This window comes from Symphalangus syndactylus, chromosome 12, assembly GCF_028878055.3.
Source record: "Symphalangus syndactylus isolate Jambi chromosome 12, NHGRI_mSymSyn1-v2.1_pri, whole genome shotgun sequence".
NCBI lineage: Eukaryota > Metazoa > Chordata > Mammalia > Primates > Hylobatidae > Symphalangus > Symphalangus syndactylus.
In genome coordinates, this window is record NC_072441.2 from 84,316,245 (window position 1) to 84,340,237 (window position 23,993).

The 23,993-nt window shown below is 43.4% G+C and overlaps 2 protein-coding genes and 2 non-coding genes across 8 annotated transcripts in view; 1 reads left to right on the plus strand and 3 right to left on the minus strand.

Moving 5' to 3' along the window:
* Positions 1 to 112: 112 nt before the first annotated feature.
* KHDC4 (KH domain containing 4, pre-mRNA splicing factor) lies at positions 113 to 23,414 on the minus strand. 5 transcript variants are annotated; one of them, XM_063626780.1, is made up of 14 exons: positions 23,200 to 23,414; positions 22,499 to 22,715; positions 17,986 to 18,114; positions 17,572 to 17,651; positions 15,119 to 15,171; positions 14,690 to 14,853; positions 13,642 to 13,853; positions 11,361 to 11,421; positions 9,876 to 9,933; positions 9,390 to 9,643; positions 4,694 to 4,867; positions 3,827 to 3,939; positions 3,076 to 3,167; positions 113 to 1,394 (listed from the first exon to the last, which is right to left on the minus strand). In XM_063626780.1, the coding sequence occupies exons 1-14, from the start codon at positions 23,235 to 23,237 to the stop codon at positions 1,195 to 1,197; spliced, it is 1,845 nt and encodes a 614-aa protein (XP_063482850.1). In that variant the 5' UTR covers positions 23,238 to 23,414; the 3' UTR covers positions 113 to 1,194. The 5 variants fall into 5 exon arrangements, with proteins under 5 accessions (XP_063482850.1, XP_063482851.1, XP_063482852.1 ...); XM_063626781.1 differs by having other exon boundaries at positions 113 to 3,167; positions 3,827 to 3,911; positions 23,200 to 23,313; XM_063626782.1 differs by lacking the exon at positions 23,200 to 23,414 and having other exon boundaries at positions 17,986 to 18,019; positions 22,499 to 22,654.
* LOC134735017 (small nucleolar RNA SNORA42/SNORA80 family) lies at positions 7,608 to 7,744 on the minus strand. Its single transcript, XR_010117881.1, has one exon. It is a non-coding gene; the product is annotated as a small nucleolar RNA SNORA42/SNORA80 family (small nucleolar RNA).
* LOC134735023 (small Cajal body-specific RNA 4) lies at positions 13,970 to 14,098 on the minus strand. Its single transcript, XR_010117887.1, has one exon. It is a non-coding gene; the product is annotated as a small Cajal body-specific RNA 4 (non-coding RNA).
* RXFP4 (relaxin family peptide/INSL5 receptor 4) overlaps positions 23,331 to 23,993 on the plus strand; it is an 11,454-nt gene continuing 10,791 nt past the window's right edge. Inside the window, exon 1 of the mRNA XM_063626832.1 lies at positions 23,331 to 23,414. The gene's annotated coding sequence lies outside the window, so the exon portion shown is untranslated. The remainder of the gene's footprint in view (positions 23,415 to 23,993) is intronic.

The following is a 23,993-nucleotide window of genomic DNA, read 5'->3' on the forward strand; positions in this document are numbered from 1 at the left end:
TGTATATGTATTTTTCTGGTAATGTTAGAGTTGCATTATGCTATGAGTAAAAAAAGTTTATGAATTTTAGTGTATGGATGGGTTGTGGAAGAAAACAGAGAAACCACAAGCAGAATATTTATACATTTATTTATAATGAAATTATGGTCTAAATATTTACAACATATAGGAAACCAGAGGATAAGTTTATACAAAGCCAGCCTGCAAAGTATTCAAATGTGCAAAAATGACAGTTCAATATCTCAAACTATTCCTGGTTCAGCAGACTAGCTCCTTCACTTTCACACATCAATATTTGATACAAAAAAGTTGTTTTGGCAAAACCTGTAATGCCAAGAAAAAGGACAAGTTGCAATTTCAGTCATTAAGTCCAAAATCCTATAGCCAGCAGTCAGATCTCTCTATTTTAGCTGCAACCAGTTCTGGGAGAGAGAGACCACTGTATTTCATTTCTGTGATGAGTTCTGACCAGTTTTAGTCAAGAAGTTTTCTGTGACCCAGCTGACGACAGGATCTTAGAAGGGCAATAAAAACAGTAATGGCTATGAGACCAATGTGCCTGAAGGTGCCAGCTTTGGATCACCCCAATTAAAAAACACAATGAAAAAATAACTTCATTTTTCTATCCAGGATCCAGCTATATCCAACAGTTTTAAATGAGACAGCATTTTCCAAAACAGAAATAATCCAAAACAAAAGAGGGATGCAGATCTGTCAGAATGAAATACTGAAAAGGATGGTCTTAAAATCATTTCCCCACTAATAAATAGTAAGGCTCTGTTTGTAACCAGTTATATATCAAAATTGACCAAACAGTAATAAAATACAAATAAAACTTTCTTTATGTCAGAATGGGGGCTATTCATTTGGAAAAGGCTGGACCAGGTCAAATGTGTATCGGAACGACCCTGTTAGGATGCTTTGTTGGACAAGCACATTTCACCAACTGTTAAAAAGCTTCTGAGATAAATTTGTGATTCTAATTAAATTTTAACAGATTCTATGCCACCGCAGAAATAAAGATTTTTGTTCTTGTTGTTAAGGAACCCCTTTAAGAAAGGGGGGCACTGAATCTCTAACTTCTGCAAAGGTCCAAGATGGTTCCCAGCACAGGCCCCAGAGTCTTGTTAAATCAAATGCATGCATTATTGCTAAGAAAAGTCACTGAGGGTCAAAACTCTGTTCCACTGTTTCCTAGGGAGCCATCCAGAATGGCATCTGTTGTTTAGCTCGTGGTTGTGATGAAGGATATTGGTATCCCAAACTCCAGCCCTGTGGAAAACTACTTGCATTTTTATGACCTCCATGTTCCTCCTCTTCATCAGATGAATCTGCGGCATAAGCCACCAAGCCAAATCCTTTCTCTGTAGTTTTCATCTTCTTGGCTGGATAATCTAGAATAGAGGAAAACAACCCCAACCCCATCCCCACCAAGGGAAAAAAAAAAAAAAATACCATAAATTCGTTAATTAAAAAAAAAGATGTTAATTTTAAGTGGTTAGTTGGACACGATTTTGAGGTCACAGGGTCAATGGTCACCCAAAAACGTTGAAGATCACACGAAAAACAGCACCAGCATCAGCAAATGTGAATCCACCAGAACCATGTAAGAAAACAGAGAAAGAAAAAAGAAACACAAAAAAAAGAAAAAAAAGAAAAAAAGGAAAGTTAGCAAGTGAGTCTCTTGAGGGCTGATAAAGACCTTTTTAAAGAGTTAAAAGAAAAGAAGAAAAGAAAAAACGTATTTTCTTCTGTTCATTTTTATGAGTACAGGCAAAGAACAAAATATCCCATGTACCTCTACAGGATTTAGAGTTCTGGAATGCTAAAAAGCAACATTTTCCTAATAGCCACAAACTGACCATTACTGACCAATAGAGCTATAAGGGGAGGTGTGGCTCAGCTCCCAATATAAAGCAAAATCAACCTTTATTAAGTCCGTATCAGATGACCTCCTGGTATTCACACAATATAGGCAACAGGATTTTGAAATGACCTACTACTCATTAGTATTCACTGATGCTATGTATAAAATAAGTCGACTAACTCTTTTCTAGATACACGTTGGTTGGAAACAAAAGGTTGTCTGTATAAAAATTTTTTAAAACTATTTTTTTCTCTCTGTCTCGACACACGTTAGTTGGAAATGAAAGGTTGTCTGTATACAATGTTTTTTAAACTATTTTCTCTCGACAAACATTGGTTGGAAAGGAAAGGTTGTCTCTATACAATTTTTTTAAACTATTTTCTCTCTCTCTCGATACACGTTTGTTGGAAATAAAAGGTTGTCTGTATACAATTTTTTAGAAACTATTGTCTTTCTCTTTCTTTTTTTTGAGACAGTGTCTCACTCTATTGCCCAGGCCGGAATGCAGTGGTGTGATCTCGGCTCACTGCAACCTCCACCTCCCAAGTTCAAGCGATTCTCCTGCCTCAGCCTTCCACGTCGCTGGGAATAGAGGCATACACCACCATGCCCAGCTTAATTTTTCTATTTTTAGTAGAGATGGGGTTTCACCGTGTTAGCCACGCTGGTCTCAAACTCCTGACCTCAGGTTATCCGCCAACCTTGGCCTCCCAAAGTGCTGGGATTACAGGCGTGAGCCACCGTGCCCAGCCCAAAAGTATTTTCACTGGCCAATAGATTATAGAGGTTGGATTAAACACCTGAATGAACATCAGGTTAGAAAACTAATAGCTTTATTTATGTATTCATTTATTTATGAGATGGAGTCTTGCTCTATTGCCCAGGCTGGAGGGCAGTGGTCTGATCTTGGCTCACTGCAACCTCCGCCTCCCAGGGTGAAGTGATTCTCCTGCCTCAACCCCCTGAGTAGCTGGGATTACAGGCACCCACCACCATGCCCGCTAGTTTTTGTATTTTTAGTAGAGATGGGATTTCACTATGTTGGCCAAGCTGGTCTTGAACTCCTGACCTTAGGTGATCCGCCCACCTCGGCCTCCCAAAGTGCTGGGATTACAGGCGTGAGCTACCGCGCCCAGCTGAGAAAACTAATAGCTTTAGACCAGTCTTAGTTAGTCACTCCCCTGTTCCCCCAGCTATACCACACTCACCATGGCTCCCTGTTAAGGTCCCAGACCCATTCCTTTCATCGGACTCTGTTTTTATTCCAGTCACTGGAAAGGCTGGTGGAGGCATCAACTGCCTATTGAAAAACAAAATGAAACTTTCTTTCAGACAATTTAAATTTTCTTAACTTATTCGGTGGATTAGAAGTGCAATTAAGTCTGCACACAATCCTTCAAATTCATTTTAACCATTAATTTCAACCCCTTCCACCTTCCCCCAGCCCCTTTATAAAAGTATAAGGCCTGTCTACACAGCAACTGCCATGACAAAAATCGAATGAACTGTTATAGAAAGATATCAGCTCCTTCCCTATGGAGCTTAATATACTAATATAAGAAAGGAAAATTCAAGCACTGTGTGGCAGGCTGAACTCCCACATTCATGTACTTCCATCCATGATATTCTAATGACTCTAAAGTAGCAAAAATAGCTGAATTATATAACATTTCTGTTACTGTCTACCCTTAGGAAAATGGCCAAGATGCAGACAATGGAAGTCAAGAAAGATGTCTGAACAAGTAATTATTCAAAGCCGAGTATAACTGCTTCTAAGTCTGTAAAAGGCCTATCATTATATTTTACTTCATTGCATCAATTACAACAAACAGAAGCATATTTGATTCGAAGATTTCATTTCAGTTTCAGAATACTTAAGCCCATAGCAATGATCATTACTCTCACTAATGGTGCAAACAAATAACATCCGAATACATTTGCATAATTATTCCAACTTACCTGTCCCTCTCTCTCTCTTTGCCTGAGGAACTTGCTGGCTTCGATCCTGCACCTTCAATCTCATTCTGACTGGAGAAGCCTGTACCTAAATTAGTCATATGAATGGGTCCATGCTATGAGCAGAAAAATACAGTGGCATTAGCAAATCTACAACTGCTGTATTGACTTTAGCTCCTTAACGTAACTGTCAAGTGCCTCATCTTTCTGATAAGTTGTAGTAAGTTAAACTACTACAAAGCTCTCTGGGATTTGCTGTGTAACTGTAGTCAAAAGTAGGGATTTTTTTTCTCTATAGGACTTGGACAGGGGTGTTATAATTCATTATGCTATCTATGGCCTGTTTTTAACTGACTGCCCATAGCTCCGCTAGTTTCTATAAACCTAGCTAGAAACTATAAAAAAATGCTTTGGTTTAAAGAATGATTCAAGGATTCTGGCAAAATGGAAAGGTACTTCTGATAAAATTGCACCAAAACTACAAATTAAGAATCTTTTTAACTTTAGTGGCTAACTTTACAATTACACGTACAGAATCACTCCTTTTCTAGCAGTCTTGAGGGGTGGGGAGACTAGAGGGAGATACCACTCTCTTTTTTAGGTAGAGGGTAAAAGAGAGAGCACCAGTGAAAGCCAAGATTTTAAATACAAACCACATACTGGTAGATCAAGAGCTTTGAGTGAGATGTATAAGAAAGTAAGAACTCTCAGAGGCTTTCAAGACTGTTGAATAGGATAAAAAACCTAACCAAAATGAATTCCAGAAAGCAGAAATCCTAGTACTGGGAGAATGATGTGAATTTATCTTTTTTAAAGGGAGAATATAGTAGAAGAATAAGATGAAGATAGGAAAACGGTATTTTATTTAACCTGGTATCCAAGCAGTCCAGATTCCCGTTCATCTGGTAGCTCCTCTGTGAATCGTCTCTTCTGTGCCTGGGGCTGACTTGGGAGTGGGGGCTGGGTCTGGGGCTGGGGCTGGGGGCCAGCAGGCAAGGCAGTTTTGACAGGAGCAGCAGGAATAAAAGGACCACCCATCGGACTCTGGGACCAAAACAAACCAAGGAAGAAAAAAAGTGTGAGAATGCCCAAGGAATAAGTAAACAATTATTACAATATACTTTAAGGATCAATAAATATCATATGAATTTTGCATCTTCAGGTCCTTAGTTTCCTTCATGTATAATTTGGTAACAGTATCACCTAACCTTCTCACCTCCATCCTAGGGAAACATGAAATTGACAACCTATATACGGTGCTTTGAACTTTTAAGAAAACTCTGTTATGCATTTGGGCTACTAGGGGCAAATGTGACCATTAACAGAACTCCAACCACTGACAGTCAACGTGATTAGCTTTCTGTAATAAGCTTTCTGTTATTTATAAATGCTGCTAATGCTTGTGGAAGAAGCAATTTCATCTTCCACTCCCTTAGTTATTAGTAAGTTACTATGTCAAGATTAAGTCTAACGTTTGAAGATGTTGTTCCAAAAAGGAATAAGGGGTATCAGAAGACAGTATATATTACATAAGAATAGGCAGGTCTGAAGAGAAAACTCTATACAGTCATGCGTTGCTTAGCAATGGTAATACATGTTTTGTTTTGTTTTTGAGACAGAGTCTCAGTCTTGCTCTGTCTTCCAGGCTGGAGTGCAATGGTGCCAACTTGGCTCACTACAACCTCTGCCTACCAGGTTCAAGCAATTCTCTTGCCCCAGCCTGCCGAGGGACTACAGGCACGTGCCACCATGCACAACAAATTTTTTTTTGTACTTGTGATCCATCTGTCTCAGTTTCCCAAAGTGCTGGGATTACAGGTGTGAGCCACTACGCCGAGTGGGAATATGTTTTGAGAAATGCACTGCAAGGCTATTTTGTCATTGAACAAATGTGTACTTATACAAACTTAGATGAAAATAGCCTACTACGGCCGGGCGCGGTGGCTCACGCCTGTAATCCCAGCACTTTGGAAGGCCGAGGCGGGCGGATCACGAGGTCAGGAGATCGAGACCATCCTGGCTAACACAGTGAAACCCTGTCTCTACTAAAAACACAAAAAAATTAGCCAGGCGCGGTGGCGGGCGCCTGTAGTCCCAGCTATTCGGGAGGCTGAGGCAGGAGAATGGCGTGAACCCGGGAGGCGGAGCTTGCAGTGAGCAGACATCGAGCCACTGCACTCCAGCCTGGGTGACAGAGCCAGACTCCATCTCCAAAAAAAAAAAAAAAAAAAAAAAAAAAAAAAAAAAAAGAAAATAGCCTACTACACACCTAGGCTATGATATGGCCTACTTCTTCTAGGCTACAATCCTGCATAGCATGTTACTGTACTGAATGCTGTAACACAATGGCAAGTATTTGTGTATCTAAATGTAGAAAAGGTACAGTAAAAATATGCTACTATAATTTTACAGGACAAGTATCATACGTGCAGTCTATCACTGACTAAAACGTTGTAAGGTGGCTGACTGTATTAATAACACAGCCAACATTTATTGACAGATTGGATCATCTTACTTAATCCTTGCAAACCTCTGAGATTTTTATCACTGTGCCCATTTTACATCTAAGGAAAACCAAACCCTAGACAGGTCAAGTTACATCCCAATATCACACAGCTCAAAAATGGGAAAGCAACATCAACCTGTCAATCTAATTCTAACTCCCAGTTTTTTTTTTCTTTTTTTTTTGAGTTTTGCTTGTTACCCAGGCTGAAGTGCAGTGATGCGATCTCGGCTCACTGCAACCTGACTCCTGGGTTCAAGCAATTCTCCTGCCTCCAAGCAATTCTCCTGCCTCAGCCTCCCAAGTAGCTGGGATTACAGGTGCCCACCACCATGCCCAGCTAATTTTTGTATTTTTAGTAGAGACAGGGTTTCACCATGTTGACCAGGCTGGTCTTGAACTCCAGACCTCAAGTGATCCACCCACCCTGACCTCCCAAAGTGCTGGGATTACAGGTACATGAGCCACCGCAGCCGCCTTAACTCCCTGCTTTTAACCACTCTGCTGTATTGCTTCCCAATTACAAAGGACTGACCCTCAAAAGTAGAGACCTACAGAGCTGTCTAAATATAAACATTAAAATAATTTTGGCCGGGCACGGTGGCTTATGCCTGTAATCCTTGCACCATAATCCTAGCATTTTGGAAGTCCGAGGCCACGGATCACCTGAGGTCAGGAGTTCATGACCAGCCTGGCCAAAATGGCGAAACCCCATCTCTACTAAAAATACAAAAATTAGCTGGGTGTGGTGGCATGTGCCTGTAATCCTAGCTACTCGGGAGGCTGAGGCAGGATAATCACTTGAACCCAGGAGGCGGAGGTTGCAGTGAGCCAAGATCACACCACTGCACACCAGCCTAGGCGTCAGAGTGAGATTCTGTCTCAAAATAAAATAAATAAGGCCAGGCATGGTGGCTCACGCCTGTAATCCCAGCACTTTGGGAGTCTGAGGCGGGCGGATCACAAGGTCAGGAGATTGAGACCATCCTGGCTAACAAGGTGAAACCCCGTCTCTACTAAAAATACGAAACAATTAGCCAGGCATGGTGGCAGGCGCTTGTAGTCCCAGCTACTCGGGAGGCTGAGGCAGGAGAATCCCAAGAACCTGGGAGGCGGAGTTTGCAGTGAGCTGAGATGGCGCCACTGCACTCTAGCCTGGGCGACAGAACGAGATTCCGTCTCAAAAAATAATATTAAAAATAAATAAATAAAAATAAAATAAATAAAATAAATTTGACTAGGGACCACCAATAAAACTTAGTTCATAGCTTTTTTGTTATACACTGTGCAACCCCCTTCAGTGCTCACAGCCCACAGGTAAAGGGGCTGGGCAATGGTTCGAGGCTGCCATTTACTCTGGCATGGGTACACTATGAGAGGCCCACAGAGAAGGACCCACCATAAATCCATTACCATGCTCTCATTAAGTCTCTCCCCTGCCTCCAAGACCAGTATATAATCCATCCAGATTATTATCGAGACATCTACTCTTTTCCTAAAATTCTACTTTCATGATTTAAGAAATTGTGGCCAGGTGTGGTGGCTCACACCTGTAATCCCAGAACTTCAGGAGGCAGAGGCAGTTGGATCATGAGGTCAGGAGATCGAGGGCATCCTGGTTAACACAGTGAAACCCCGTCTCTACTAAAAATACAAAAAAATTAGCCAGGCGTGGTGGCAGGTGCCTGTAGTCCCAGCTACTCGGGAGGCTGAGGCAGGAGAATGGCGTGAACCTGGGAGGCGGAGCTTGCAGTGAGCCGAGATGCGCCACTGCACTCCAGCCTGGGCAACAGAGCGAGACTCCATCTCAAAAAAAAAAAAAAAAATTTAAGTATACATTTCTTAAGTTATAAAAGAAACATACCAGCATTTATAATCCTTACGTTTGAAAAGTTTATATATCTCAGGCCGGGCGCGGTGGCTCACGCTCGTAATCCCAGCACTTTGGGAGGCCGAGGCGGGCGGATCACGAGGTCAGGAGATCGAGACCATGGTGAAACCCCGTCTCTACTAAAAATACAAAAAATTAGCCGGGCGTGGTGGCGGGCGCCTGTAGTCCCAGCTACTCGGAGAGGCTGAGGCAGGAGAATGGCGTGAACCCGGGAGGCGGAGCTTGCAGTGAGCCGAGATTGCGCCACTGCACTCCAGCCTGGGCAACAGAGCGAGACTCCGTCTCAAAAAAAAAAAAAAAAAAAAAAAAAAAAGAAAAGTTTATATATCTCTTACATAATGTTGCTTTTTAAAATTTTTTTTGAGACACAGTCTCACTCTGTCACTGAGGCTGGAGTGCACTGGCACCATCTTGGTTCACTGCATCCGCGACCTCCTAGGCTCAAGGCACCCTTCCACCTCAGCCTCTTAAGTAGCTGAAATACAGGTATGTGCCACCATGTCCAGCTAATTTTTTTGTAGAGATGGAGTCTCACTATGTTGCCTAGGCTGGTCTCAAACTGCGCTAAAGCAATCCTCCTGCCTCAGCCTCCCCAAATGCTGAGATTATGTTTCCTTCTAAGATATGAAATGCTAACTCAGTTCCAATCACTGAGAGGTGTGGTGAAGGTAGCCCCATTCTCCTTGAGGACTTTGTTAACACTGCAAAAGCAAGGTTAGGCAAACAATGGCCAAGGGTATGGCAAACTATGACTGTGGCCTGCCACCTGTTTTGTAAATAAAGTTCTACTGGAGTACAACAGCTATGCTTATTCACTGAGGTATTATCCATGGGCTGCTTCTGCACTACAACCACCGAGTGTGATAGTTGTGACAGAGAATGTATGGCCCTTAAAGCCTAAAATATTTGCCATCTGACCCTTTATAGCAAGTGTGTCCACCATCCCCACTTTAAACAGCTATTTGGTGTGCAAGACTTGTGAAAATATAAACTTTAGGATAACATACACACTAATCCAAAATATTCAAGTAGGTTGGTGGTAGGAACACAGAAGACAGTAGGAAAAAGACATTCCACATCACATGATTTATTTCTGGAATACCACTACTTCCCCTCTTTCCCCAGTTTTTCCTAAATTCAGTAATATCTTGTTGCATATCCTGACACCCTACCTGTCCAGTGCTAGCTGGAGGCTGCACTTGTGTTATCGGGTATTGTGTTGGCACAGGTGGGACTCCAGTAGGTAATGCCGGCAAGACTCCAGGTGCTAATGAAACAGCTGGTGGCACTATGCTTGGTACTCCGTAGGGAGGTTGAACTGGCTGCTGAGGAGGGGGAACAACAGGGTAACCAGACTGATAGCCATTGGATGGATAATATGGTGGTTGAGGAGGGACACTACTTATAGCAGAGGGTTGTGTATAGCCTGAGGGGGAAGAAAAAAAGTGTTTAATCAGCTGCAGCAGAATGAGACAATTTAGCTGAATATTAAACTTAATATCTAGGGAAGAAAAATACTGAGGCATGAATGGCTTTCCAAATTACCCTAAATTAAAAGGAACATTAATAGTGCTCTGGCACAGTCTAGCCTCAAGTATCATACTTACACATAACTATCACTACCAAAATATTTTTTAAACACTTCAAGATGTACACACCTGGTAAAGGTACAGCAGTATTAATCTGATTCACAAATCTAGAGTATTCAGCATGAACCTGAAAGAGAGGGGGAAACAAATTAACATGGGACAGCCAAAGCTGTGCATTTACAAGGGTCTGATTACATAATTCTAGGACCAAAGCCATTAGGAATTAAAATATATCTACCAATGTCCCAATCAAATTTAAACTTGTTTAACCTACATTTTTTCTTTTTTGAGACAGTCTCGCTCTGTCACCCAGGCTGGAGTGCAGTGGGGCGATCTCGTATCACTGCAACCCTTTTTTTTTTTTTTTTTTTTTTGGGACAGTCTCACTCTGTCACCCAGGCTACAATGCAATGGCGTGATCTCAGCTCACTGCATCCTTCACCTTCAAGATTTAAGCGATTCTCCTGCCTCAGCCTCCCAAGTAGCTGGGACTACAGGCACGTGCCACCGCATCCAGCTAGTTTTTGTATTTGTAGTAGAGATGGGGGTTTCACTACGTTGGCCAGGCTGATCTCGAACTCCTGACCTCATTATCCGCTCGCCTTGGCCTCCCAAAGTGCTGGGATTACAGGCATGAGCCACTGCGTCCAACCCACCTCAACATTTTAATAAGGCAGATCTATAAATTATTAAGCCAATTTTGGGAATTAGGAGCATAAATAATCCTGAATCCCCTAAACCATACTCAATTCTGGGGTACAAAATCATTTAGAAAGCCACAGAAATTAAGTAACTAGGAAATTTCCAAGTTGTTAGTATAACTGGTGAGACCTCATTCATTCACATTTACTGGGTGACTTTTCCTCAAGGAGCTCACATTTAGTAAGGGTTTAGTATTTTCCTCATACTTCCTTCCTATATATTATTAAGTCCATAACCTCAAGTACCAACAAAGATGGGAAACAGTCAAGAAAATTATCTGGTACAAGGGTTGGTAAATCAGGTGATATGTACAAAAATAAAAAAACAAACAAACAAGAAAACCAACCATGAGCTACCCAATAAGGCACCAGAGAACACAAGGTTGAACATATTCAGTCCAAAACCTGATTTCCTCTAAGTGCTATAAAGACAGTCCTAAGGTTTAACTTTTGGTTGTTTACAGAATAAAAAGAATGCATAATCAAATGAGCAATCATCCCCCAAACATGTCTAACTGGTTTTAAATTATTATAGCTCTACCCTTACTTCACACTGGAGTTATGCTAATACAAGTCAAAGAAAACCAACACAATGACCAGGTGCTAGGAGAGAGGAGAGGCATGGGATGATTTCTCTCTCAAAGACTCCAGAAGGAACCAATTCTGCCAGCACCTTGATTTCGGACTCTGCTTCCTGGACTGTGATAGAATAAATTTGTGTTATTTTAAGCCACCCAACTGCCATAACTTGTTATAGCAGTACTAGGAAACTAAACAGGTGAAAGAAACAGCTAAGACATACTCCAAAATGGCAATTGCTCTTCTGAATGAGTATCAGACAAATACAACTCACTGTTTGCAAAAGATTCTCACAAAGCTTCTTGGCGGCAGCCAGGCCTTCTGGTTTGGGGTGACTGCAAAGAAATAACCAGGAATTCAAAGGAGAGAAAAATAAATAAAAGATGCAGAATTCTGCTTTCATTTGTCATGCTATTTTACAAATCTACATTAATACATTCACTGTAGCTCAAATCTAGGCCTCTGAAAATCACAAAACAGAAACACAAAACATAAGTCTTTTAAGATAAAACTACTATCATTACCACAAATATTTTATTAGTCTTCCTCTGAGTAATGGTACTTCTTGATATAAAAATGTTTAAAGTTCATAAAATTACTATAAAATGTATTGACATAGGTTTAAATGAAAATTATTTCAGACTTATCACAGCTCACTTTAAGATTCACTTTTTTTTTGGCCGGTCATGGTGGTTCACGCCTGTAATCCCAGCACTTTGGGTGGCCGAGACAGGCGGATCACGAGGTCAGGAGATCGAGACCATCCTGGCTAACACGGTGAAACCCCGTCTCTACTAAAAATACAAAAAATTAGCCAGGCACGTTGGCGTGTGCCTATAGTCCCAGCTACTTGGGACGCTGAGGCAGGAGGCGACAGTCTTGCTCTGTCGCCCAGGCTGGAATGCAGTGGCGCGATCTCAGCTCACTGCAAGCTCCGCCTCCCGGGTTCCCGTCATTCTCCTGCCTCAGCCCTCGAGCTGCTGGCACTACAGGCGCCCGCCACCATGCCTGGCTAATTTTTTTTGTTTTATTTTTAGTAGAGACGGGATTTCACTGTATTAGCCAGGATAGTCTCAATCTCCTGACCTTGTGATCCGCCCACCTCGGCCCTGAAAGTGCTGGGATTACAGGCCAAGATTCACTTTTGTACAGACTTGTACAAAACCAAAGGACCTGAATACTAAAGAGACAATTCCGTCTCCTAATTCAATAATTTCTTTTTTTATTTTGAGATGGAGTCTTGCTCTGTTGCCCAGGCTGGAGTGCAATGGCACAGTGTCAGCTCACTGCAACCTCCACCTCCGGAGTTCAAGCAATTCTACCTCAGCCTGCTGAGTAGCTGGGATTATAGGTGCCTGCCACCACACCTGGCTAATTTTTGTACTTTTAGTAGACATAGGGTTTCACCATGTTGGCCAGGGTAGTCTCGAACTCTTGACCTCAAGTGGTCCGCCTGCCTCGACCTCCCAAAGTGCTGGGATTACAGGTGTGAGCCACCGCACGTGGCTTTTTTTTAAGACAGGGTCTCACTCAGTCTGGAGTGCAGTGTTGCAAACACAGCTACCTGCAGCCTTCATCTCTTGGGCTCAAGCCATCCTCCTGCCTCAGCCTACTGAGCAGCTGGGATTACAGGTGTACACCATCACACCTGGCTAATTTTTTTTTTTGAGATGGAGTCTCACTCTGCCGCCCAGGCTGGAGTACAGTGGTGCAATCTTGGCTCACTGCAAGCTCCAACTCCCAGGTTCACGCCATTCTCTTGCCTCAGCCTCCTGCGTAGCTGGGACTACAGGTGCCTGCCACCACACCCGGCTAATTTTTTTTGTTTTGTTTTTAGTAGAGACGGGGTTTCACCTCGTTAGCCAGGATGGTCTCAATCTCTTGACCTCGTGATCCACCCGCCTTGGCCTCCCAAAGTGCTGGGATTACAGGTGTGAGCCACCGGGCCCGCCTAATTTTTAAAATTTTGTAGAGATGGGGTTTCACTATGTTGCCCAGGCTGGCCTCAAACTCCTGGGCTCAAGTGGTCCTATGCCTTGGCCTCCCAAAGCGTTGGGATTACAGGCATGAGCCACCGTGCCCCAATTCTACAATTTCTTTTTTTTTTTTGAGACCGAGTCTCGCTCTTTCACCCAGGCTGGAGTGCAGTGGCGCGATCTCGGCTCACCGCAGGCTCCGCCCCTGGGGTTCACGCCATTCTCCTGCCTCAGCCTCCCACGTAGCTGGGACTACAGGCGCCCGCCACCTCGCCCGGCTAATTTTTTGTATTTTTAGTAGAGACGGGGTTTCACCATGTTAGCCAGGATGGTCTCAATCTCCTGACCTCGTGATCCGCCCGCCTCGGCCTCCCAAAGTGCTGGGATTACAGGCGTGAGCCACAGCACCCAGCCTCTACAATTTCTTTAACTAATTATAAAGTAATTGCTCCTAGCATTTACCTAAATCCCTCGTTACTATTAATTATACCCAGTTTTCTCTTGCTCCTTCTGAATCACTCCTGACCGTACCAACAAGTTGACAAGAATTCACATGTCCCCTGCCCTATCCATCCATACCTGATGTAAATATACATAGGTTCAAAAGCTTCTCGGCCAGATGCTGGCTCAATGCAGCCTGAACCTTTGCCCCGCAGGAAGACTTTGGCACCTGTTTCAATCTGAATGTGCTGCAAATAGGAGCAGCCTGGACCTTCCACCTTCTCCTTGACATTAAAAGTGGGTACAGCATGTTCTAGACCCACAAATAATTTATCTTGAACATAATGCATCTGTAGGAAGAACAGAATACTTCAGATTAAACAGAGAATATATAATTAAATCCTCAACCTTTGAAATAAGTCAATAAGAAATTATAGCAAAGACAGTCTCCTGTAAAACTGGGGTAGAGTGTTGGGTAGTACAGTCAGCCCTGTGGTACTCTTCAGTGAAGGCTGCTCTCTCCAACCCTTTTTTCTAGGAGGAATGTATCAGCAAAGTCTTGCTTCATCAGACTCAGCCTTCTTAGTCCTCCAGTTGTCATCAAGTTTACAAATACAAATTAAAACCACTAACTTCAAAATGTACAACATGTATACCTTCTGCTCTATCAATCTCCTTTCTAGAATATATCAATATGAAGAGATGTGTGATCAGGTGTTCATTATACCATGGAGAGCTGGATAACACACTAACAGAATACCTATGGCAGGTAACTTTCGGGATTGGAATTTGGAATTTCATGTTTTTTTTTCTTTATATGTATTACTTGGAACTTTTTTTTTTTTTTTTTTTTTTTTTGAGATAGAGTCTTGCCCTGTGGCGCAGGCTGGAGTGCAGTGGCGTGGTCTCAGCTCACTGCAACCTCCACCTCCCGGGTTCAAGCAATTCTCCTGCCTCAGCCTCCCAAGTAACGGGGTTACAGGCGCCTGCCACCATGCCCAGGTAATGTTTGTGATGGGGTTTCACCACGTTGGTGAGGCTGGTCTCAAATTCCTGACCTCAAATGATCCACCCACCTCGGCCTCCCAAAGTGCTGGGATTAGAGGGATGAGCCACTGTGCCTGGCCGGCACATATCATTTTTATAGAAATGATAACGCTATTAATGATCCCTCCCCAAAACATACCCCTGACTGGAAGGGAGGCTTCTGGCTAACAGCTGGAGACAACTGAGCGATGGGTGCTGGCTGGTGATAGACAGTTACTGTTGCACCATTAAAAGTTGGACTTGTTCCTGTGGCAGCTTTTACCACTCCATTGGTGATAATTTCTTTGATCCGGTTTACAGCTCCTTGGAAAAACACAGACAATAAAACTGAACGGAATGAACTGACTAGTGCCCAGGCAGGCCAGTGTTCAATTATTCACACGTAAATCTGCTTTATACGTTACCCAAATATGCGGCTCTCAATCCCTCTAAACTCCCATACAAATTCGTGCATAGTTCATGAACAAGGGTTAGAACAGCCATCAGGGACACTTTGCCAACTTGCTATACAGAGCCCTGTACTTTGCTCTTCACAAAAAGTGCTACGTGAGCCAAAAACATTACTTACTGTCCACTAATTCCCGTGTCTGGCCCTGAACATGAAGATATAATGGACGATCCCTATAAAGAGAAACAAAAAACGATGATCTCAATGTGGTCAAAACCAAAAAAGGAGTCAAATGGGTCACCAGATCTAATTTATGTTTCAAGTTTCCAAATAACCAAAAGGGACTATATACATTAGAAGTGTTTTTGCTAGCTAATGTCTCAGAACATGCTTTAACAGCTGGAGAACAAATAAACTTCTTGATCTTAGAAGTCAACTGGCACACAGATTTCAGATCAAATCTGTTCTTATGGATTCACTACCGTTATTTTCCAGTCTATTGAGATAACCCAATATTTAAGAACAGAATTCCTTTTTGCTTGTTGTCTAATAAGTTATAAACAAATGTGGTCTCGTCTATCCAAATCAATGGGGCAAGCGGGTGCTGTGGCTCATGTCTGTAATCCCAGCACTTTGGGAGGCTGAGGTGGGCGGATCACATGAGGCCAAGAGTTTGAGACCTGCCTGGCCAACATGGCAAAACCCCATCTCTATTGAAATTACAAAAATTAGCCGGGTATGGTGGCACGCCTGTAGTCCCACCTACTCAGGAGGCTGAGGCACAACAATCACTTGAACCCAGGAGGTGGAGGTTGCAATGACCCAAGATCATGCCATTGCACTCCAGCCAGGGCAACAGAGAGAGACTCTGTCTCTAAAAAGAAAACACACACACACACACACACACAAATTAATGGGGAAAGACTGATCATGCATATAGAGAAACCTCTTAAGGCCCACATCAACTGATAATTTAGATTCTAAATGTGAAGAGGACTTAAATTATAATAAAGTGATCAATAACCATATACAGTTAATAAAAAGTAGCAAGTAAAAATAACTTTTTAAAGACAAAGTTCAAAACAGCAACCAACACATAGAGAAAGTTTAAATATATTCTTGGGGCTGGGCACAGTGGCTCATGCCTGTAATCCCAGCACTTTGGGAGGCCGAGGAGGGGGGACCACCCGAGGTTAGGAGTTCGAGACCAGCCTGGCCAACATCGTGAAACCCCATCTCTACTAAAAATACAAAATTTAGCCAGATGTGGTGGCGCATGCTTGTAATCCCAGCTACTCGGAAGGGTAAGGCCAGAGAATTGCTTGAACCCAGGAGGCAGAGGTTGCAGTGAGCCGAGATGGCGCCACTGCACTCCAGCCTGGACAACAAGAGTGAAAACTCCATCTCTAATAAATAAATAATAAATAAGTAAATAAATAAATTCTTGGCTTGGGGTAGGAATTAAATTTTGCCATCTTATTTTGTGTAGTTTAAGCTAATGTTAAAAATGTTAGGCCGGGCGCGGTGGCTCACGCTTGTAATCCCAGCACTTTGGGAGGCTGAGGCGGGCGGATCACGAGGTCAGGAGATCGAGACCACGGTGAAACCACGTCTCTACTAAAAATACAAAAAAAATTAGCCGGGCGTGGTGGTGGGCACCTGTAGTCCCAGCTACTCGGAGAGGCTGAGGCGGGAGAATGGCGTGAACCCGAGAGGCGGAGCTTGCAGTGAGCCGAGACTGCGCCACTGCACTCCAGCCTGGGCGACAGAGCGAGACTCCGTCTCAAAAAAAAAAAAAAAAAAAAATGTTGCATTTCCTAAGTACCTATCAACTGACAGTGAAGAGAAACTCAAACACTGAATGATGGAAGGAATGAAATGAAACTGATTAAGTCTTTACCTGAATAATCACAACCTATAACCATCATAAAGACAAAAAAAAAAAAAAAAAAGAGCACATTTGTGAGGGGAGCTATTTCCACAGAAAAAAGTTAAGAAGTATATATGTGGCTAGGCATGGTGGCTCATGCCTGTAATCTCAGCACTTTGGGAGGCCGAGGCAGACGGACCACGAGGTCAGGAGATAGAGACCATCCTGGCTAACACGGTGAAGCCCCATCTCTACTAAAAATACAAAAAATTAGCCGGACGTGGTGGCAGGCGCCTGTAGTCCCAGCTACTCGGGAGGCTGAGGCAGGAGAATGGCATGAACCCGGGAGGCAGAGTTTGAAGCGAGCCGCGATGATGCCACTGCACTACAGCCTGGGCGACAGAGCAAGGCTCCATCTCAAAAAAAAAAAAAAAAAGTATACACATTATTTCGCAGATCACATGGGACAGAAAGAAGAAAAAAAGTATATACATTAAATGTTAGTGATTAGTATCTTCTTTTACACTTTCCTATAATTTGTTTCCGCCAATAAAAACATTAAATGTGAAATAAAAGTCCAAAAACAGCTCCCAAAATCTTGTATCTGTTTGATATCCAGAATTCTGTTATAGAATGTGCACACACATACCCCTTAAACCTCGAATCAAATATTGTGTACACGTATTACCTAAGGATGAAAAACATGAGGCTAACATGAGTCATACACCCAACCCCTCCATAAACAAGATAAGAGAATACACACCCTGGTCCCACTTTGGCTTTTTCCTCAGTTGTCATGAACCTCCCTCGAGTTGATACTGCAGCCCCACTAAGTCGGCTGATCTAAAAAAGGAAATGTTCAATTAAAAATGTGGCAGTTGGTTGATTTCAATGGCAGACAGACTTTCTTCCCATTCATTCATTCAATCAAGTAAAGAAGGAATTAATTCTCTCCTGTATCTGAAATTTTGATTCCATGGTTTCTTACTCAAACCAACCCAGAGAACTCATTTATATCCATTTCATTATCTTCCTCTGAAGTAAAATTAAACCCAATCCTGACTTTAGAGACTATGACCCAAACCCACTAATAAATACCTGACGCCTGTCTATTTAGAGGTCTTCTTTATCTGAATCCACTCACCACCTTCTCCAAAGAGTCTCAATGCCTCCTCACCTCATCTTGAGTCTGTCCTCGAGTCAGCAAGTTCCTACATGTGAGAGGCACATCATTAATTTCTACTTCAGCTACCACCAGGTCATCCTTGCTTTTATTGCTAGTTAGGCCTTTGCCAGGAGCCTGAAGCTAGAAAAAAGAGAAATTAGATTAAAAAGTTTTTATGATGAGATAAAGTCTTCTATTTTTTTTATTTTATTTATTTACTTTTTTATTTTTTTATTTTTTTGAGATGGAGTCTGTCGCCCAGGATGGAGTGCAGTGGCGTGATCTCAGCTCACTGCAACCTCCGCCTCCTGGGTTCAAGCAATTCTCCTGCCTCAGCCTACTGAGTAGCTGGGATTACAGGTGCGCACCACCATGCCTGGCTAATTTTTGTACTTAGAGATGGGGTTTTGCCATATTGGTCAGGCTGGTCTCAAACTCCTGACCTCGTAATCTGCTCGCCTTAGCCTGCCAAAGTGCTGGGATTACAGGCGTGAGCCACCGTGCCTGGTCTATTTTTTTTGAGATGAAGTCTCACTCTGTCACCCAGGCTGGAATGCAGTGGTGCAATCCTAGCTCACCACAATCTCCGCCTCCCAATTTCAAATGATTCTCCTGCCTCAGCCTCCTGAGTAGCTGGGATTACAGGCATGAGCCACCAAGCCCAGCTAATTTTCGGATTTTTAGTAGAGATGGGGTTTCACCGTGTTGGCCAGGCTGGTCTGGAACTCCTGACCTCAGGTGATCCACCCACCTTGGCCTCCCAAAGTGCTGGGATTACAGGCGTGAGCCACTGTGCCCAGCTGAGATAAAGCCTTTTAGTCATCCAATGTACAACTATCCTTTCCCAAGTCCCACACCTCCCTACCCTTCCCTTCATCTGCCTGTAAACACAGTTGGTCATTCTTCATAAACGAATTAACAAGCAAACAAAAACCTCACTAAAATGACACTAAATAAAGTCAATAATAAAGTCAATCTGCTTGAAGGCCACAATCAAGATTTCTCTGTGACCTTGGCCCTATGTGCATGTTTATGACCACCTAATTACAGAAGCTCCAGGGACTAGAAGCTACAACCTTCAAAAAGAAAATTAAAGGGCCAAGTTATGATACTCTATAGCTCAGTTAGTTGGCTGTACATGCAGTAAAACATAATAGAAGGTAGAGGAGCAATGCATACAACACATATACCTCATGCATACAATAGGAGTTGTCTTTGTGCCACTCCTATAATCCTAACATAAAATCCAACTAATTCCATCCTTGTAAAGCTCTCAAAAACCTGTAAATTGTATCTAACTAATCATTCCTCACTCTATTACAGAAGAACAAAGAAGAATGAAAAGCCAGTAAGATGGTAAAACCTGATCCGGTTTCTTTCAATTTAAACTACAAGGAGTTCGTGACCAGCCTGGTCAACATGGTGAAACCCCGTCTCTAGTAAATATACAAAATTAGCCAGGTGTGGTGGTTCGTGCCTGTAATCCCAGCTACTCCGGAGGCTCAGGCAGGAGAATCGCTTGAAGCCGGGAGGCAGAGGTTGCAATGAGTGGAGATCACGCCGTCGCACTCCAGCCTGGGCAACAAGAGCGAAACTCTGTCTCAAAAATAAATAAATAAATTACAAAAAAAAGGCTGGGACCGGTGACTCCCATCTGTAATCCTAGCACTTTAGGAGGCTGAGGGTGGATCACTTGAGCCCAAGAGTTTCAGACCAGCCTGGGTAACATGGCAAAACCACATCTCTACAAAAAATACAAAACATTAGCTGGGCACGGTGGCATGAGACTGTAGTTCCAGTTACTCAGGAGGCTGAGGCAGCAGTAAGCAGTGATTGTGCCACTGAACTCCAGCCCGGCGACAGAGCAAGAATATCACAAAAAAAAAAAAAAAAAAAAAAAAAAGACAGAAAGACAGACAGACAGACAGACAGATAGAAAGAACCAATGAACGAATGAACCAAACAGGCTCATGCCTGTAATCCCAGCACTTTGGGAGGTTGAAGCAGGCTGGGCAACATGGCAAACCCATCTCTTCAAAGAAATAAAAAAAAATTAGGCTGGGCGCGGTGGCTCACGCCTGTAATCCCAGCACTTTGGGAGGCTGAGGCAGGTGGATCACAAGGTCTGGAGTTCAAGACCAGCCTGGCCAAGATGGTGAAACCCTGTCTCTACTAAAAAATACAAAAATTAGCCAGGCGTGATGGCAGCCTCCTGTAATCCCAGCTACTCGGGAGGCTGAGGCAGGAGAATCACTTGAACCTGGGAGGTGGAGGTTGCAGTGAGCCGAGATGGTGCCACTGCACTCCAGCCTAGGTGACAGAGCGAGCTCCATCTCAAAAAAAAAAAAAAAAAATTAGCCAGGCATGGTGGCATGAGTCTGTAGTCGCAGCTACTTGGGAGGCTGAGCCTGGGAGGAAGAGACTGCGCCACTGCACAGTCACTGCCTGGGCAATCAAGCCAGACCCTGGAACCACAGGCGTGCACCACACCTAGCTAATTGTTTTTGTATTTTCTGTAAAGACAGGGTTTCACCATGTTGCCCAGGCTGGTCTTGAACTCCTAGCCTCAAGTGATCCACCCACCCGCCTTAACCTCCTGAGTAGCTGGGACTACAGGGGCCTATCTCCCCAACCTATGTCTAGAAAATCTGCTCAAGAAAGTAAGATACTGTTGTTTACTTTGTGCATTAAATACATTTTTTAAATGTGGAGGCAAAACTAAATACAAACTCAACAATATCACCTTACCTTTATTTAACCCCTTATGGTATTCATTTACATTATCATCTCAATGAATCCTTATGGTCACCTTTAATAGTACTTATCAATGTTGTCTAAGAGAACTTTTGGTGACAAGGGTTCTAGTCTATCAGTCCAATATGGTAGCCATTGGCCACGTGTCTCTTGAGCACTTGACAGGTGGCTAATGTGACTAAAGGTCTAAATTTTAAATTGTATTTTGGTTTTGCTTTGCTTTTTGCTTAAACAAAAGGAATTTATTTCTCACAGTTATGGAGCCTGAGAGTATTTAATTATTTTTATTATTTAGACAAGGTCTCACTCTGTTGCTCAGGCTGGAGTGCAACGGCAAAATCACAGCTCAATGCAGCCTCAAGCTCCTAGGCTCAGGTGATCTTTCCACCTCAGCCTTCCAAGAATCCAAGAAGAATTACAGAGCAGTTGGGACTACAGGTGTGAGCCACCACACCCAGCCCCTTAATTTTAATTAAATTGCCACATGAGGCTAGTGACTACTGCACTACACAATGCAGGTATATATTACCAACGAGAAATCTGAGTTTTGTTATGCCAAAGCCATGTAACCAGTAACTGTGGATTCTGGGTTTCAAACTGTGGATTCTGGGTTTTTAGGTTTTATGATTCCAAATCCAGTGTTTGTATCCTGCTGAGGTCAACTACCTAAAGATTATTATTTTAAGGAAAAAAAAAAGCTTAAACGATTAACATCAGTATTAAGAATCTTAATATACAAGGAGCATTGCATCTTTGTCAAGATGCTTTTAATTTTTCCTCATAAACCTTAGAAATGGATGACTGACTCACACAATCTTTGCAAACAATAGGCTGCGCATGGTGGCTCATACCTGTAATCCCAGCACTTTGGGAGGCAGAGATGAGCCTGGTCAACATGGTGAAACCCTGTCTACTAAAAATACAAAAAAAAACTAGCCGGGCATGGTGGCATGCACCTGTAATCCCAGCTACTTGGGAGGCTGAGGCAGCAGAATCACTTGAACCCAGGAAACAGAGGTTGTAGTGAGCCGAGATCACCCCACTACTGCACTTCAGGCTGGTTGACACAGTGAGACTGTCGAAATAAATAAATAAAACCCTACAGGTTCTAATTAGAGATGACACTATGGGGCTCACTTGATTTACCTGAACTCTTTTGACTTCAGGGAAAAAGCACATATATTAAAAACATGTTATGTTCCTTTAAATGACTATGGAAATAGAGCTTAAGTTGAACTAGGTGAACAAGGACAAGATAAGGTATTTGGTCCATAAATATAATCAGCCCAATCAAAAATGCCTCGTAAATATGTATTTGTAACAAAATGTCTTCTGGAACATTCCAAAACTAAATGATCTCTCAACTACTACATCCATTTATCCTTTACTAACACAAATTATTATGCGATTACAGGATTACAAACGACTTTTTTTTTTTTTTTTTGAGACAGAGTCTCATTGGGTCACCCAGGCTAGAGTGCAGTGGCACAATCTCGGCTCACTGCAACCCCTGCCTCCCGAGTTCAAGCAGTTCTCCTGCCTCAGCCTCCTGAGTAGCTGATTACAGGCACGCGCCACCATGCCCGACTAATTTTTGTATTTTCAGTAGAGACGGGGTTTCACCATGTTGGTCAGGCTGGTCTCAAACTCCTGACCTCGTGATCCACCCGCCTCGGCCTCCTAAAGTGCTGGGATTATAGGTGTAAGCTACCGCGCCCGGCAAAACAACTATTAAATTCGCAATTAGTGGAGACCTTTCAACTTCAAATACCTTCTCAGAAGCATTCTGAGTTGGTTTCAGCTTCCCTTTTGCCATGAGCATGGCATTAATCTTGGCAGCCACAGCAGCAGCAGCATCCAAGGCTCCTGAAGGAGCCGCTGTGGTGCCCCCAGGACTTCCCCCACTGCTGGTGACCTCCCCACCTGGGGCCGCTGGCGGGAGGAAGAGAAGTGGGGCTGGAGCTGGTTGGTCCCATTTGCTGCGGCGCCTACATGGAGAAAAAGGAAAACATTAGGCCCCAAAGCTTTCATGTATGTTCTTTCCTTACTACGCCTTAGCATCCCATTTTCCCTCTATTATATTCCATTTACATCTCCGAATCACCTTTCATATCGAAAACTCCCCTCTCCTTAAACAATTATTGTTATATTTAACAAACCCCCACTTTCAAACCTTCCCCAAAATCTTTCGTTTCTACTGTCACCTATATCGAAAGACTCCACTCTATCCTACACGCTCTCGTTTACGCCTTCCCCTTGGCTCGCCCTTCCAAAAATCCCCGTTTGCCTCCTCCCTCGGATCCCCACCGGCCCGTTAAGGGCCCCAGGCCTGCTCAAGATCCTTCTCCCCAAACGTCTAGCCCTTTACTTCCCACTTAAGAGCCCCTCCACCCTATACGCAGCTTCTCAGGGTCGCTCCGCCTCTCCTGCGCCCCAGTGCTCGCTCCAATGCCCTCGCCCCTGAAGCCGTACCCGCCAGCTCCAGGATGTGTCGCGCTCCCCGCGGACATGGCGACCGGTTCTACTCAACCACCCGCCAACTACCCGACTACCACCTTCTCGTCACTTCCGCCCCCAACGCTCTTGCGCACAGCCTCTTCCGGTCGTGAGGCCAAGCGGTTCCGGTGAAAATGTCGATTCCGATTGGACTCTCGATGATTTAAAGGCATCTGGCGTTTCTGAGGCAGGTAGGGTGTGATCTTCCGGGTTGCGCCTTACCCTTAAGAAAGATGGCTGCTATGCCCACTATAAATGCGGAATCGGGGCTAGCCGAATCCATCTTTATCGTGGGCATGTTGTTAGACTAGAAGACAATATGTATGAGTCAGGAGATTAAACAGGTTTCTCCTCTAAGTCCGCTACGTTTGTATTGAGTCCTAGTTTCTGTCTGGGGAGACAGCCATCCCGCGGCTTTTGCCCGTTTCACTTTTCTGTTACTTAGGAAAAGGAAAAGGATTCGTTGCAAAGATCATTTGAAGAATTTCTGTTTGTTCGCTTCATTTCTATGCACCAAGCAGGGAATATAAAAATAAAAAGATGAATAAGCCGCAGGCCCTGCCATTCTGGTACTCTCAATGTGGCAAGGCAGGTACGCAGGCAAATATGTATGATAGAGTTGTATATTAAGCAAAGGTCGAAGAAGATAAGCTGCTCATCTTGCTGGAGCGTTTAAGAATGGGACGCTAAAAAGCCGGTTGAGTGCTGGAGAGGCGATCAAGCGTAGGTTATGGAGCACCCTGTTCTGGGATCTGTGTACTTAACGGTTG

What these genes read in the sequence shown, in the direction of transcription:
- KHDC4 (XM_063626780.1), bottom strand. Translation starts at nt 23,237, where the DNA reads ATGTCCGCGGGGAGCGCGACACATCCTGGAGCTGGCGG. An exon ending in GACACGGGAATTAGTGGACA is followed by an intron (nt 14,854 to 15,118) that starts GTAAGTAATGTT and finishes TGTTTTTCCAAG; the next exon opens with GAGCTGTAAACCGGATCAAA. An exon ending in CTCCAGCTAGCACTGGACAG is followed by an intron (nt 4,868 to 9,389) that starts GTAGGGTGTCAG and finishes TTTTGGTCCCAG; the next exon opens with AGTCCGATGGGTGGTCCTTT.